Genomic DNA, 16660 nt, shown 5'->3' with positions numbered 1-16660 from the left:
TATTTAACAGATTCTTTTGCCTGACATATAGAAGCCTCTAAGCTTTGGGAACATGCTTGTATCAAACTCTGGCTATGTTTATTGTTTCTGTTCCCTTGCCCAGTCCTCTCCCTTGCCCAATATGTTATTTTCTATCCCAGGGAATTTTTCAAATAATTTTTATCCATCCACCCATTCATGCATGGAAGCTTCTCCTGTATATTCATTCCTCAAATTCAGATTGTGTTAATTTTTTTAAAAGGAGGGTGTCAATCCAGAGCTAAAAATAAATTTACACACATCTATAGCTTAACAATATTTTCTTCCACTATCCACCACCCAAAAAACCCTGAATTGACAAGAAAAATTCCTATAACATTTATCAAAGCTTTATAAATTAAAAATATAACTGATTCGAGTCTGAAATATATGTATGTGTATGGTGATTATTTTTATTTTTTGTTTTGCTGTAACTTGCAGAAGGCATTGATACAGGAATGGGAATCACACAGTTCACTGATTAAATTCCATGTGTCCATTTGTTTCCACTGGGTATCCAAAAAACCAAGGCTGGTTGGCCATTTGGACATACAGCTACTACTTTAAAAAGACACTGTACCATCCCACCCATTAAAGGTGAAATGTGCCCTAGGCATAGTCCCTGAAAAAAATAAACTGACTACACTCAGCATGCAAGGAATAGACTGAATAGAAATGGATTCTGCTTATATTATAATGTAAATCTCCTCCCTAACTAAATGAAAAGAATCATAACGTCAGTCACCCCTAAGGATGGCAACTCTCTCATACCGGGAGAAAAGAAGAATATAAATCAAACAAATAAATGAGTTATTTTGACGTTCCAAATGAAAGTTAATCAAAGATCCAATGGTATTTCATGAAACTAAGGAATAACAATTATTTTTGCCATAATCACTAAATGCAAAAATTAAAAGGGGGCTAAAAACCAGGTCCTGTGTTTCCCTGTTCCTAGGCTCTGTTCCTCAGTCTGAAACCATGCAGTTTTTAAGAGGGATATATTTCTCCTACTCCTGTGGTCTCCTTATCTGCTCCATTAACCAACTGGAACTATTTTCTCCATTTTTCCTTAAGAATATTTACTAGATTTTATCCTCTAGCTCACTCATGTTTCATTGGATCCAGAAAAAAAACTTGCTTAAGCGACGGCCTCACCTTTATTACTCTGGGAGAGTGTGGATTCTCAAGTAGGAGAGAGAGAGAGACTGACTTCCACCATTCCTTCTGCTGGATGTTTAAGAAATACCGCTGAGGCCAAAAGTCCCTTTTACTGTTTAGGAACAAAAGACCCACACAAAAACTATGACCTCCTTGGTAACCTGAACAGGATACTTCTTTCTTTCTCACGGTGACATAGGCCCTATACAGACAGCCAAAATAAAGCTGCTTCGAGTCACTTTGGAGGTATGGTGTTTCAATGATGCATGAGTCCTAAGAGTCTGGAAGCTGCACTCCAGTCCTTAGGACTGGAGCGTGGCTTTGGTGCAGCTTCTGGACTCTTAGGATGCATGTATCATTGAAACAGCATACCTCCAAAGTGACTTGAAGCAGCTTTATTTTGGCTGTCTGTATCAGGCCTCAGTTTGTCATCCTTATACCAAAACATTTCTGCCTCTGAAAGAAAGAAACGACTGCCCACCATCATGTGGCACCAAGAGAATGGGAAACTGAGCTCTGTTGGCAGTATTGGCTTGGCTGAATGCAGTGCATGGCCAGACACATGTCACCACATGTCACTGGTCCAAAACATGGCAGCCAGATTGGTGACTGGGAGTTCCAAGTTTGATTCTATTACACCCATTCTAAAATCCCTTCACTGGCTGCCTATTAGCTTCCGGGCACAGTATAAGGTGTTGGTCATTACCTATAAAGTCCTACATGGTTGGGGCCAGCTTACCTGAGGGAACACCTCCTCCCATGTAATAATAATAATAATAATAATAATAATAATATATACCTCCCGGTGGCAAAGCAATTAGTTTACTTGCTAATTAGCTTACTTACTGTTCACCGCTATGATCTTTGGAATAGCGGTATATAAATAAAACAAATTATTATTATTATTAAAGCCAATCTGGGCGGTGAACAACATAAAAATTTACAGAATATACATAAATATTTATACTCCTTCCCGCACTCTCAGATCCTCAGGGAAGACTCTACTACAGTCAGAGAGAACTAGACTGGTAACTACTTTCCAGAGGATGTTTTCTGCTGCCGCTCCAAAAATCTGGAACGATCTGCCGGACAAGATCCGCCAACTAACATCTTTGGAGGCCTTTAAGAAGGCAATAAAAATGGATCTCTTCCGGCAGGCCTTCCCAAATTGATACCCTAATCTCACTCTCCACTTGCTTAAATTGTTCTCTTCGGACTGATTCGTTCTTGACTGATTTTATTGCCAACTGTTTGGGAATTGCTTTTAATGTTAACTTTAGGGGGGAAGGAAGTGGGAATTTGAAGTCAAGTGTACTTATATCTACCGTTTCTGTGCCTTTGATTTTATTGTTTTATCTTTTTATATGCTGTTACCCGCCTTGATCCAACACAGGGAGAGGTGAGTTATAAATAAATACAATAATATTATTATTATTATTCCAACCACGTGGGTGCAGTGAAAACTGGTCACTGGAGAACCAATTCAGTGAATCAGACAAAACACACAACTAGGTTCTATTAAAATAAATAAATAAAATCTATTAAATATCTATTAAATAAAAACTGGAAAAGCTCCTGTACCCATAATGGAAGAGGGAATTTCAGAAGGTGTTGCAAGCAACTCCTGCTGAAATTCCCTCTTCTACACAATCTATTAAACTGATTGGTGCCCTCTCTGGTTTTCACTTGGCAACTCTACATTTTTCCTGGGTGCTTGCAACCACTCAACCTTCTCCAAAGTGAATACTGGTCTCTGGGGGGGGGGGGGGGGGGGAGGCTGGCTGCTTGACGGATCCAATATCTGATGAAATCAGCAACCAAAGCAGCCTAAAGAAATTATTCAGTGTCAGGTGGAAGGGGGGTAGGTTGCCACAGTCTGCAGTTCCCAGAAACAAGTATAAAGATGATGTTCAGGGGATAAGGACTGGTAACACAGCAATGAGCCACAAGCTTGAGCTGGGGGAGGGGAGGGGAATAAAGGATGGCATCTAGAAAAGAAGGGAAGAGACTCCTCCACATTCCCCATTTTGACCATGATGGGGGAAGGGGCACTAACAGAGCTAACAGAGCTAAAAATAATAGAAGAAAAATAGGAGAAACTAAAGCTCTCTCTTAGCACTAGCTACAACATCACTATTATCTTCAAAGGCACTCTCCCTAATAAAATGAAAAATTACAAGATTATCATGCACACAAGCAGTTTGGTGGATTCTAACATTATTGGACTAGTTCAAATAGAAAGATCCTTGGACAGTAAGGTGGAGGCTATATACCAACATAATTCCTGCTCTGTGCGAAGCACCTAAATCCAAGAACATACAGTTGAAACTCAAAACTCCTAGATGGGGCACTTGGTTCACATTCATTTGTTATTGTTGTTATTATTTATATCTTGCTTTCCCCTCAAAACTGGGACTCAAAGCAGCTCAAAATGTAAAAAACAATACAATTAAAAACATACAAAAGTGAGCATTAAAATGGACAGGTTGCCTACCTGTAACTGTAGTTCTTTGAGTGGTCATCTGCGAATCCACACAAATGCCTGCGCAGCATTTCTGGATCCTACTGGAATCTCTAGGGAAGACTTTTTGGTAGTAGCTCCGCCCACCCTCTATATAGGCAGAACGTCTTCCCGCCCTTTCACAGTTCCAAAAGGTCCGCCATAAGAGCAGACAAGGAAGAGAGAAGGACATGACAGAGGGGAGGGTGGGCAGGATTTGTGTGGATTTGCAGATGATCACTCGAAGAACTATAGTTACAGGTAAGAAACCTGTCCTTCTTCTTCGTGGTCTCTGCGAAGCACACAAATGGGTTAGACTGGCAAGCTTGTTCCTCTGTGGAGGAGGGAGTGTCCTGGCAATAAAGAAATTATTAAACCAGAAAAGTGTGATCATCAGTTATTTGACAGGTGCCAACTAACCTTAGTGCATTCTGGAAAGGAGAACAGCTCTGCCAAAAGCTGTTTCACGTCGGTGTCTGGTATCAAGTCTGTAGTGCTTGATAAAGGTCAAAGGTTGTGACCATACCGCAGCCTTGCAAATGTCCTCCAAGGGAATTCCAGAGAGGAAAACTGAAGATGAAGCTACCACCCTGGTGGAATGGGCTCGAATTCAAGCAGGCGGAGTCTTCCCAAAAATCTCATAGGAGAAGAGGATTGTGGAAGTCACCCATTTGGAGAAATGTTGAGGTGTGACTGGAAGCCCCATTTTGGGGTTGGACTAGCAGATGAAAAGTCTGGGAGAATGACGAGAGGACGCAGTCCTGTCAAGGCAGAAGGCTAGTGCCCGCCTGACATCAAGGGAGTGGAGCTGACGTTTGGTGTCGGTGGTCGGGTTCGGGGTTAGCGTTGGGAGAACAATGTCTTGACTGAGATGAAAGGTGGACACAACCTTTGGTAGAAAGGAAATGTCCCGACGGAGGACGACCTTGTCCTTAAAAAGTTTCAGGTATGGTGAGTCCGTAAGGAGGGCACAAAGTTCACTGGCCCAGTGTGCTGAGGTGATGGCTACCAAGAAGACTGTCTTCCAGGTGAGGAGCCTGAGGTCACAGGAAGCCAGAGGTTCAAAGGGTAAGGTAGCGAGTCCTTGAAACAAACAACTTCCGAAGCCTGGGAGAGTCAGTTCGGTATCACCACTTGGGCGAAAGGAGAAGCTTCCTCTTCACCCTCCGAGAGTTGGTAGGGTTCAGACAAGAAATGAAGAAAGGTGTCTGGTCAGGCCCGGGAGTTGGGACGAGGAGATATCTGAGGTTGAGGCATTGGTTGGGCACACGGTACCGAGCCCAGTTCAGTGTCAGCGAGCTGGGCGGGAGCATCGGTACGGGACCAGCAGTCAGAGTCAGAGTCCGGACAGGGACAGGACTTCTTTTCGGAGTGATGGGATGAGTCCTTGAACTTGTCCTGAGATTTGTGCTTTCTCTTTTTGGGTTTGGAGTCTGAGGACTTTTTCCTCTTTGGTGAGGATGGGTTGCCAGCCACATCCTGGTCCGAAGACCTCCGTTTGTCTGGGGTTGGTGACCCAGAAACTTCCAAAGAGGGTTTGCCCTTGACAGCACTAGCCATGGCAGGGACCCCTGAGGCCAGAGATGGGAGCTTGCCCTTGGTGGCCGTAGCCTTGGCAGAGGCTCTAGAGGTGGAGGGAGGCTTCAAAATTTGCGTGTAGAGCATGGATCTCAAGCGCATCTTCCTATTTTTCCTGGCCTGCAGTGTAAAGGCCATGCAATGAGGGCAGGAAGCAGGGACGTGGCCCGCGCCCAGGCAGAGGAGGCACAAGGAGTGTCTGTCGAGTGCCAGGATGTTTGACATTTTAAAAGAGTGTGCAGACATCTTTAGACCAAGCCAAGGAACGAAGAGAAAGAATTGTCAAGAAGTCCGAGTGTTACCGTTAATCACAGTCCAAAACCAAGTCCAAATCACAATCCAAAGAGTAGTCAGAGTTCAAAGTCAGAGCAAACACAGGAAACGAAAGTGAAAGCTAAGGAAGGAGCGATTCTAAGCGAGGTTCCTAAGCTGCTCATGTGATGGACAAAAGAAACTGAGAAAGGGCAGGAAGACATCCTGCCTATATAGAGGGTGGGCGGAGCTACTGCCAAAAAGTCTTCCCTGGCAATTCCAGTAGGATCCGGAAATGCTGCGCAGGCGCAGAATAACCTATTTGTGTGCTTCACAGAGACCACGAAGAAGAAAGAACTATTACAGTATTAATAGTTAATAACAGGAGCCCTGGTGCAGCAGTGGTTAAATGCTGCTACTGCAGCCACAAGGTTGTGAGTTCAATCCCAGGCAGGGCTCCAAGGTTCACTCAGCCTTCCATCCTTTTGTAGGTCAGTAAAATGAGTATCCAGCTTGTGGGGGGCAAGTGGCTTACAGACTGTAAACTGCTTAGAGAGTGCTGAGTTCACTATGAAGCGGTATAGAAATGTAAATGCTATTCCTATTCCTATTAAAACATATCACACAATAAAATAATAAAATGTAATTTTAAAATATAAATGCTCTTAAAAACTATTGTTAAAACATTACAGCACCCCCTAGCCCATTCTTTTAAAACTTTATGTTTTACACTTTATGTTTTAAAAACTTATCTGAATAAAAAGGTTTCAACCTGCCAGCTGAAGGCCAACAAGGACGGGGCCATCCTGGTCTCCCTGGGAAATGAGTTCCAGAGTCTAGGGGCAGTCACCCAGAAGGCCCTCTCTCACGACCCCACCAACTGTGCTTGCGAAGGTAGTGGGATTGAGAGAAGGGCCTTTCCTGAGGATCTCAGAGCCTGGGCTGGAAGTCTGTCAAATAACCTAGACATGAGCCATATAGGGCTTTATAGGTCATAACCAGAACTTCAAATTGTGCCCGGAAACACAGTGGCAGTTAGTGGAGCTGTTTCAACAGGGGTATTGTATGGCAACAATAATACTATTCCAACTGTACCTCTCTAGTAGCTACCCAGTTCTCACTCCAACTCACAGTACAACTATATGAAATACTCTGCTGTTTTATCATTATACTGTTTTATTAACTGACTTTGTATTTTACAAGTTCATTACTTTAAACTGTATGGGATTTTTTTAAATGAAAAGTAGTACAGAGATTTTCTTTAAAATAAATATAAATCAACTTAAATAATCAGAGGCAGATTCTGTTCTACTTAGGTCTAGATGCACTCCATCTTAATGCAGCTGAAATAGAACTGAATCACTTTTTTTAATGGAGGACATAAGTTCATAAAAATGCTAATTAGAAACCTCATCACATTCAGAGATCTTTAGGAGGATAAATTGATCCGTAGAGAGATTCCTGATCACCTGGGTAACTTTGTAAAAGAAGGAGCATTATCCCTATCTTCATGTGGTTCATCAATTTTATCAGCATATGTAAAGTGAAAAGTAAAAGCAATGGTCCAAAACACATTGCAGAAATAATCCAGTTTGAGACCACTTTAACTGCCCTGGCTCAATGCTAGGGAATCCTGAGAACTGTAGTTTATTGTGGCACCAGAGCACTCTGACAGAGAAGGCTTAATGTCTCACAAACCTACAATTCCCAGAATTCCCTAGCATTGAGCCAGAGCACTCAAAGCAGTCTCAAGCGGGATTATTTCTTCAGTGTGTTTTGAACCCTTGTAGCACCATGATGTCCTTGCACTCGCTATGATCTCTGTTTGGAAGTGATCACAAACTAAAGGAGGGAGGGAAGGCCACTGAGGAGAAGACAGCGGGGAAACTGTGGTTTCAAACAGACTTTTTCACAGAATTATAGAGCTAGAAGGGGACATAAGGGCTATCCAGTCCAATCCCCTTCCATGCAGGAAAACAACTAAAGCACTCCTGAAAGATGCCCAGTCAAACTCTATTTAAAGATTTCCAAAATCTGCCATTTCAAGGAATGGGAAGAACAGAGGACAAGGAATCACTGATCTCAAGGCAAAATATGAACCACCCAGCCAGTGTTTGGAAAAGTTACTTTTCTGTATTATAAATCCTAGTGTTGTAGTCTCCAAAAACAAATCTCCCGAGCTCTAGTTTAGACACAGAAATCATAATGCCATAGAGCTGGAAAGGCTATCCTAATCCAACCCCTGACACTACAGTACTCTACTACTAAAGCACTCCTGAGAGGCAGCCATTTAACCTCTGACTAAAAACCACTGGCAAAGGAAAGTTCAGACATGTAAAAAATCACTATGGTCCAAAACCCACTGCAGAAATAATCCAGTTTGAGACTACATTAACTGCCCTGGCTGAGGGGTGGGGAATCCAAGAAATTGTAGTTTATTGTGGCACCAGAGCTCTCTGACAGATAATACCTCACAAAACTACTATTCCCAGAATTTCCTAGCACTGAGCCAGGGCAGTTAAAGTGGTGTCAAAGTGGATTATTTCTGCAGTGTGTTTTGGACCTATATTGCCTTAGGTTTGAGAAGACCACCTCACTGGCTCTTTTTAATACATTAGTCATCACTTGGCCAAAAAAGGGGCGTCAGGTGAGTTCTTCAAAATATGAGACGCATTCAACTTGCTTTCAGTACTGCAAGGCAGAGGGTTGAAGATACTTTTGTGGGGACACTGGATGGCACATTGTACCCATAAGTAACTGTTAACAGTGAAAGCACACCAAGTAAATATAGACATATAGGCAAGAAATAGAGATCAGCCAAACACATTCCATGGATGGCAGATGCCTCAAAACAGTATACATACCATGCATGCTGTCTACCAGACTGCCCATGTGTAGACATAATGACAGGTGGATAGATAGATGTTCCTTTTTGCCAGCAAGGGATTAGAATTAAAGTAACAGAGTGGTGAAAAACACATAGGGCAGGAGTCTTCCACAGGCTCAGGAGTCTTGCCACAAACTGATTTTGGGATTTTGGAAACTGTTTCTATCAGAAATATGAACAACAGTGCACATGCCTGCCCAGAGGAAACAGAAAGTCCAGGAAAAGTTTGTTGTTGTTGGTGGTGGTGGTGGTGGTGGTGCTCTCAAGTCATTTTCAACTTATGGCAACCCAAAGGCAAACCTACTGTGGGGTTTCCTTGGCAGTTTGTTCAAAGGGGGATTGCCAATGGCTTCCTCTGAGGGTGAGAGAATATGACTTGCACAAGGCCACCCAGTGGGTTTCTGTGGCCTTTTTCCTTCCTGGGAAAGAAAAAAAAGAGCATTTGTGTTCAGTTTTTGTTCCAAAGAAAGATGTACATGAATAAGAACTGAGCACACATGTTGTTTTCTTTCCTTCCCCCAAGCCTTTATATATAGAGAGAGAGGAGAAGAAAGAATAAATGGGAGAGTGGAACAGTGAAAAAAGTATATATAATATTCTCTTTTGGAATGGGTGAAATGTTAAAATAATCTACAGTATTAGAAATTAATTCCTGGTAAACAAATGGATAATATTTTGTTTATAGTAAAAACCAGTGGTTTCTATTTTCAACTTTCACTCTTTTCCTGTTTCTTAGATGACAAAAACAGATACACATGCTAATAAACGGAATGAATTTTTAAGGTAGAAAAGATGGAATGAAACACAGCCATTCATCCTGTAACTAAGTCACTCACTCTGCAAAATGCAAATTGTGATATTTTAATTATGTAATTTATTTTTATTTCTAGTGTCTGTTTAGTAATATTCACATTCTATGCTTCTGATTTATCATTTTTGTGTTTAACCTGGGGAACATATTTTAAAAAATCTGAAAAGCAGCTCATGGATCTAGGAAATAAATAAATGTATTCTATTGTAATTACTTATTGTGGCTTGACCTAGAATAAATCTGTACAAGGGCCAGTATTCACATGTTATAAATAAAGCCAGAATAGACTCAGCTATGATCTCATGGCACAACTCCTGGCTCCATTCTGACAGCACCTTGAACAGCAATGCCACCCAACAACCATGATCAACTCTAATTCTGAAGCCCATGATTTATAGAATTTCATAGGTTTCCTTCCTTGTCATGAATAACTCTCATCAAGAATAAGCAAAATCCTCTACTCCATGAAGGCTTCAAACTCTTAGCAAGTCTAGCGAGCAGTGTAAGTCCACAGAAAAGACCCCAAGGAAATACATAAATCATGAACAACAGATGGGTTTGTGAGAGCAGGCAGTCTGACCATAATTACACATCTAAACTCCTTCACTACCTGCACGTATGGACTGCTATTTATACAGCCCTGAAGGAACTCAGTAAGATCCTGAAGTATAAAGATTTATCATTAAGTATCAAAGTCAGAATTACCCAGGCCACACTGTATGTGGTTTCTATGTATGGTTGTGGAAGCTGGACAGTGAAGAAAGGAAGCATTCAGAGAGATAGCTTCATTGGTCTGCAATATCAGTATGCAAAGGGATCTTGCAGAACCTTTAAAACTAACTGTGCAAAAGAGTTAGCCTACTTCCCTCATGCATCTGAAGAAGTAGACTAAAGGGCTATACAGACCGTCCCAAAGGGCCGGTCTGCAGCTGCCCCTTTCCTGGCCGGATCAGGGCCATGGCAGTCTCACACTACGGCCTTGATCTGACCTCTGGAGGGTGCAAAAAGGAGCCGCAAAAAGCAAAATAGCCGCAGCAGCACACCTTCAACACTGCATCATCTGGATGTAGAGTTGGAGTCGCACCATGATGCCATGTGCCATCTGGAATGGCGCACGGCATCATGACACCCTGGGGGCGGAGTCAGGGCATCCAGCATCAGGACTCTGCACCCTGACTCTGTCCACAGGCCGGCACAAAGTGCCGGTCTGTACAGGGCCCCAGTCTATGAAAGCTTAGGTTACAAGTTGTTTCGCACAGTTAGTCTCAAAGGTGCTACTAGATCCGTTTGCATATTGAAGAAAGGAAGATCAACTCATCTGAAATGTGATGCTGGAGAAGAGTTCTACAGATACTAAGGACAAAAGAATAGGCCCAAGAGTAAATCAAGTCTGAGTTCTCCCTAGAAGCCAAGATAAACAAGCTGAGGCTGCCCCACTGGACATACCCCGAGACGATAGAACTCACTGGAAAAGAGACTAATGACTGGTAAAGTGTAAGACAGTAGGAAAAGAAAGAAACCATAGTACAGGCAGATAGCCTCAATCTAGGAAACCAAGGCCCTGAGTTTTCAAGACCTGAGCAGAGCAGTTGAAGACCTGGGCTCTCAGAGATCTTTCATGCATAGGGTCACTGTACATCAAAATTGACTTGATGGAAAGCAACAACAAATTCATATAGCAATAGGAGACAGGCACTTAACAAAGTCTAAGAGAGGAATGATTAAAGTGCAACTTCCTAAGGCTGCTTCTTCAGCCCTAATCCCACCCACCCACCCACCAAAAAACCTGGAAGCATCCACGAGTGGCAATTCACTTTTCAAATAAGTTCCAGCACCCCCTCCCACCTTAATTTTTTAAGAATATCAATTTTTCAAAATCATTTTTTTCATTTGGGGGCATTCTTGCAGTCCATGTAGCCTCCAGATAATCATGAAAACAAAACCTGTCTAAGACAACTGTATATGTTGGGCTAAAGGAACACCTTTGCTGACATGATTGTGCAGCAGCAGGCCCTGGCTGAAAAGGCATGGCAACTTCAGCTGAACAGGTGTGTAAGAGAACATTTTAAAGTCTTCCTGCATTTTCCACTGCCAATGCAGGTTATAAAATGGTACAGAAAAGTTTCCCATCTCCTCATGGTGGTTGGGTATTTCCATCACGGGATACATGTGAATCCCCAATATCTGAGCATTGGCTTTCACTTGAGTCTTCCTACTTAACAGATGGGAGGACAACATAGCTTGTAACAAAAATCACATAGTCTTTCCTACTCACCTCCCCGCAATTGTCTGCAACTATGCAGCATATGAGTAATATATCACACCATGAGCAAACAGCTCTCTGATGCTGTCTGCCTCAGCTTCTGTGGACTTCCTCAGATGCACAGTGCATCACAATGGTTGCAGTCCATAGTCATATCAAAACTTTTTTAGATCTTATTTGCAATAAGATTCATTGTTTTTCTTGCAATAGATTAATGCACCTCATCCTGAACATGTATGTATGTGTGTGAAAGAGAAAATGCCACATCCCACTGCTTTGCACAGGTCTTCCTCCCAAGAAACTATGCACTGGATCCCCAAAAAACAAGTGAGGTAAGATGCCTTTACAAACTAAAAGGCAGGCCAGGCCATCAGAAAATAGCCTTCCGCTATCTCCTTCTTCCTTGCACATTAGATGTTGTGTTTCAAAGTAGTCTAGTTCACAATGTGAAAGGGAAGTGCTCTCCATATCCTGTTATTCCAAGAAAGTAGAATTGTCAGCATAATGGGAGGAAAAACACTATTCTGAGTACTGGAGGACACCAATGGAGCCATTGAGCCGTGGTTGTAGGGAAAAGTTGGATTGTAAATAACAATTATGATGATGATAATCTTAGCCCCTCCCCTGTTTTAAACATTAAATCTGATTGTTATATCTAAACTTCATAGCCTCACAGATACAGCACTGGAACAATTCTGCTCCAAGATAAGTCTTCTCTATTATACGTAAGCACTGTATTGTTTGCTTTTTCATCTGCTGTGTTACAGGTCACCAGCAGTGCTGGTTTTGTTTTTGCTTTAAAAGGCAGCACAGGAAATATCTCTACAATGGATCAGTAAACATTCTGGTACACTCTTATTCTTTTCTTTGCATAGAAAATATATTTAAGAGCTCTGAAAAAAGCAACCAGAAACAGACCAAATGGAGAAGCAATATGGAAGGACTTTGCAGCACATGATAACAGCAGCAAGTGTTGTTTATGCTCAGAGATGAAGGGAAACTGTTATTCCAACAGGGTGAGGACTGGCTAGCAAAGATAGTGGGACCTGCTGAAATGGATAAACTGAAAATTTTGATCGGGGAGGAATTCTTGATAAATGTGAAGACTGGGAAATGTTTGTCTTTGTTTCCTTTTATACAATCACATTCAGGACATATCTAAGTTTTAGGTTTTGTAAAATGAATTGAGATTGTTTATATAGTAGAAGCAAAAGGTATATAGATTGTTTTTAGAGGGTGTACAGAACACAAGGGATTATAACCACCATGAGCAGCCTCGAACTGATATCCCAGGCTGGCGTCCCTCTCCCCTTTTTTCCTTATGTAAATCAAGATGCTTCCTTGTTGTGAGGCAGCCTCTTACCGCCATGAGCCCAGCATGTCTCAGGATCACTCCTGGTGAAGATGTGATCCTATCAGGTCCTATTGTGTGATCATCAGGGAGCCACGGGTGGATGATGTGGGATGCCTCCACATCCAAGCCCTTGCCATCTCCCACCTTAAGAAAAAACTACAGAGCACCCTTAGGATCACCATGCCCCTTCCTGAAGAAAGCCCACCATATGGGGAATCAACCCCTGCATGTCCCACTCCCATAGCAAGTGTTTAGGCATGAGGCGCACAGACTTCCTGCCATTTTCAGAGTTGCCTTAAAGCCAAACAGGTTAGCCTTTCACCTCTGTTGCTCCCATGCCAAGGAACCAAGAAAGGCAAGTATTTGTGCATTAGAAAGTGGATTCCAACAGAAGAAGGGAAGAGAATGGGAGAGAGCTGGCCAAGGAGAGTTCATACCAGAGTCAGCAGCCCTGGGTTTAATCAGGACTCTTGCATTTTAATGCCTGAGGATCCCGGCCAGCCACACACAAGCCCTCCTCACTCACTCCACCGCCTTCCCAGTGACCTTATTCCACCCGAAAGAAGGTGAAATGCCTTGCTTGTTGGTATGCTTAAAGCCCTCTTCTATTATTCCACTTGCAATAGGAAACAGACGTTCCTCTCCAAAGGACTACCTCCCAGGCCACTTGCTTTGGAAGGGTTTTATATATTTATATATACTGTATAAAGGGGTTGAAAAGCCTCTCCTCCTTCTCTCTCTCTCTCTCTCACACACACACACACACATGGCCACATATGTTGTTGTTGTGTGCCTTCAAGTCAATGGCAACACAAAGGCAATGAACCAGTCATAGGGTTTTCTTGGCCAGTTTCTTCAGAGGGGTTCTGCCATTGCCTTTCCCTGAGGCTGAGAGAGTGTGACATGCCCATGGTCACCCAGTGGGTGCCATGGCCAAGCCAGGATTCAAACCCTGGTCTCCAGACTCATAGTCCAATGCTGAAACCACACTGGATCTCATATAGATATATACATATACATATACACATGCACACACACCTTTATTCACTCAGACACATACACACACACATATGCATATACACATGTGTGTATGTGTCTACACACACACACACACATATGTACACATCCACACATATATTTGTGTAGAATCACAGAATCATAAAATTGGAAGAGACCACAAGTGCCATCCAGTCCAACCCCCTGACATGCAGGAGCTCATAATCAATATATACAATACACACACACACATACATATACATACACTGCACATAGACACACATACATACACTTCATACACACATATATACACATACACTATACACACACATATACATACATACACACATATACATATACTACACACACACACACACACACACACACATATATATATACACCACATATACATACATACACACACACACACATAGAGAGAGAGAGAGAGAGAGAGAGAGAGAAGTAGGGAAGGGAGGAGCCAGTGTGGCAGAGTGTCTGGAGCTTCAGGCTCCAACTCTGGAGCCCAGGGTTCCCTTCCCATCCCGGGAAACCCACTGGGTGGCCTTGGGCCAGTCACACTCTCTCAGCCTCAGAGGGTGGCCATGGGGCAAAAAGAACAACCCTCCCTCTGAGGAAAGACATTGCCAAGGAAAACCCCATGATAGCTTCTCCCCAAGGCTCGCTCTTAAGTCAGAAACGACTTGAGGGCACGCAACCACAACGACCACCACCACATAAAGGGTGGTGGTGGTGGGAGAGTCCTTCCCAGGGGGCCGGGGCTGACAGGAAATGTGGGGAGGGGGCTGAAAAACTGGTGGGGCTCCGCGAGGGAGGAAAACATCCCCCTCCATCTTCTACACAGTCTCCGGGCGAGGGAAGGGAGAGAGGGCTCCATCCATCCCTCTCTCTCTTTTTCTGGGGGGGATGTTGGCCAGCACAAAGCAGGAAACACACACAGCACCATCACACAACCACACAACACACCAACCTTTCGTCGTCCATTGCGGGCAGCCGGACTCTCTGCATGCACCTCGCCAAGGCAAATCAGCGCCTGCGACTCAGCATGGCCGCGCTCCCCTTCCCTCCTCCTCCTCCTCCTCCCCTGGCTTAGGCTGAGTGAGGAGGAAGAGCCTCCCTTTCCCAGAGCTCCTCGCCCAGGCGGCGGCGGCGGCGGCGGCGGCTGCTCTGGCTCTGGCCTCGGCCTCTGCTCCTCCTCCAAAAGGGCTGCTACGCTCGTCTCCTGGCAACAGCAGCTGCGGCGGGCCCTGAGCAGGAGTAGGCCTCCTCCTCCTCCGCCTCCTTGGCTGGATTTGTACCGTGGACACCTCCGCTCTTGGCCACAGAAACAGGCTCCTCTGGAGGTGCCTGGGTTGTTATTATTATTATTATTATTATTATTATTATTATTTTCTTATATCCCGCCTTTCTCCCAATATAGGGGCTCAAGGTGGCAAACAACAACATATATATAGAAGGATGCATGGAAGAAAGAGAGAGAGAGAGATGGATAGGGTTTTTTTGTGGGTTTTCCAGGCTATGAGGCCGTGTTCTGGAAGAGTTTGTTCCTAACGTTTCACCAGACATCTTCAGAGAATGCTGGCATGGAAAGGAGTGGGGTATATATACACTCGTATTGGCAGCTTTGATATTTGCAGATTTGATTATTCACATATTTGATTCATATGTCCTCTCTAGGAATATCTAGGTCCTCCTAGATTGCAACTCTATGGTCAGCTTTCACTAAAAGTGGCACTGAAAGACCTAGAGATTCCTAGAGATAATACTAGGCCTTTGTAGCTCCTCCAGCGCACTTCTATGGTCAGTGTCTGTCGGACGTTGACCATAGAGTTGCACTGGAGGACCTAGAGATCCCTAGAGGAGCGTAAAAACATAGTGTTATTATTATTTGCAGTTTTTCCATATTCACCAGGGTCTCATGCCCCTAACCCTAGCGAATATGGAGGGACAAGTGTGTGTATGTGTGTGTGTGTGTATCCCACTCACTTCCATGCCAGCCACAGATGCTGGCAAAATGTCAGGAAGAAACTCTTCTAGAACATGGCCACATAGCCCAAAAAAACCACAAAAAACTATGGATGCCAGCCATGAAAGCCTTCAACTTCATAGAAAGATGGATAGTTAGGAGCAAAGAGGGATAGTAATAGAAAGAATTGGAAAGGTTACAGTGGACAAGAAGGAGAGGTGAAGGAAGGAAACATCAGTAAAGAAAGAAAGAAGGGAAAATCCAAAGGCTAGCTTGGTTAACATAGTACGAGTTATAAAAGAAATAGGTCAAGTATATGTGAAGTCGAAGGCTTTCATGGCCAGCACCCATAGTTTTTTGTGGGTTTTTTGGGTATATGGCCATGTTCTAGAAGAGTTTGTTCCTGACGTTTCGCCAGCATCTGTGGCATCTGGCATCTCTGTGGCTGGCACCCACAAAAAACTATGTTAAGTATATTATTATTATTATTATTATTAACCTTTATTTATGAAGCACTGTAAATTTACACAGCGCTGTACATGCAGTCTTTTTAGTTAGACGGATCCCTGCCCTCAGGTTTACAATCTGGACTTTAGATTAATATAGGAAAAGAGAGGGTTAAGGAATAGAAGATAAATGTATGTGATTTAGTATTTTATGTATGTTTTATGTTTATGTATGTTTTATGTATAATACCAATAAAACTTTTTATAATAAAAAAGGGAATAAACCACTTCCACACTGCTTCAGTCCAAAAAACACTGGGGAAATAATCCACTTCGATGTGAAGTCAAAAGCTTTCATGGCCAGCATCCATAGTTTTTGGTGGGTTTTTTGGGCTATGAGGCTGTGCTGGATC

General features: G+C 43.2%; 1 protein-coding gene across 5 annotated transcripts in view; it reads right to left on the bottom strand.

Moving 5' to 3' along the window:
• KLHL3 (kelch like family member 3) overlaps positions 1-14912 on the bottom strand; it is a 94259-nt gene extending 79347 nt beyond the window's left edge. For 2 of the 5 annotated variants that reach the window (XM_089529557.1, XM_089529593.1), the window contains exon 1: positions 14806-14912. In XM_089529557.1, coding sequence (XP_089385683.1) covers positions 14806-14843 — 38 coding nt within the window. In that variant the 5' untranslated portion in view covers positions 14844-14912. Of the gene's footprint in view, positions 1-4096; positions 4159-8370; positions 8797-14801 lie in introns of those variants that run through there. The other 3 variants (XM_089529575.1, XM_089529566.1, XM_089529585.1) reach the window with 3 other exon arrangements.
• Between the last annotated feature and the right edge of the window lie 1748 nt (positions 14913-16660).

The sequence above is a fragment of the Sceloporus occidentalis genome, unplaced genomic scaffold, assembly GCF_023333645.1.
Source record: "Sceloporus occidentalis isolate IW3139 unplaced genomic scaffold, rSceOcc1.0.p SCAF_1, whole genome shotgun sequence".
Lineage (NCBI taxonomy): Eukaryota > Metazoa > Chordata > Lepidosauria > Squamata > Phrynosomatidae > Sceloporus > Sceloporus occidentalis.
The sequence above is the reverse complement of the archived record's forward strand: the minus strand, read 5'-3'. Positions and strand labels throughout refer to the sequence as shown.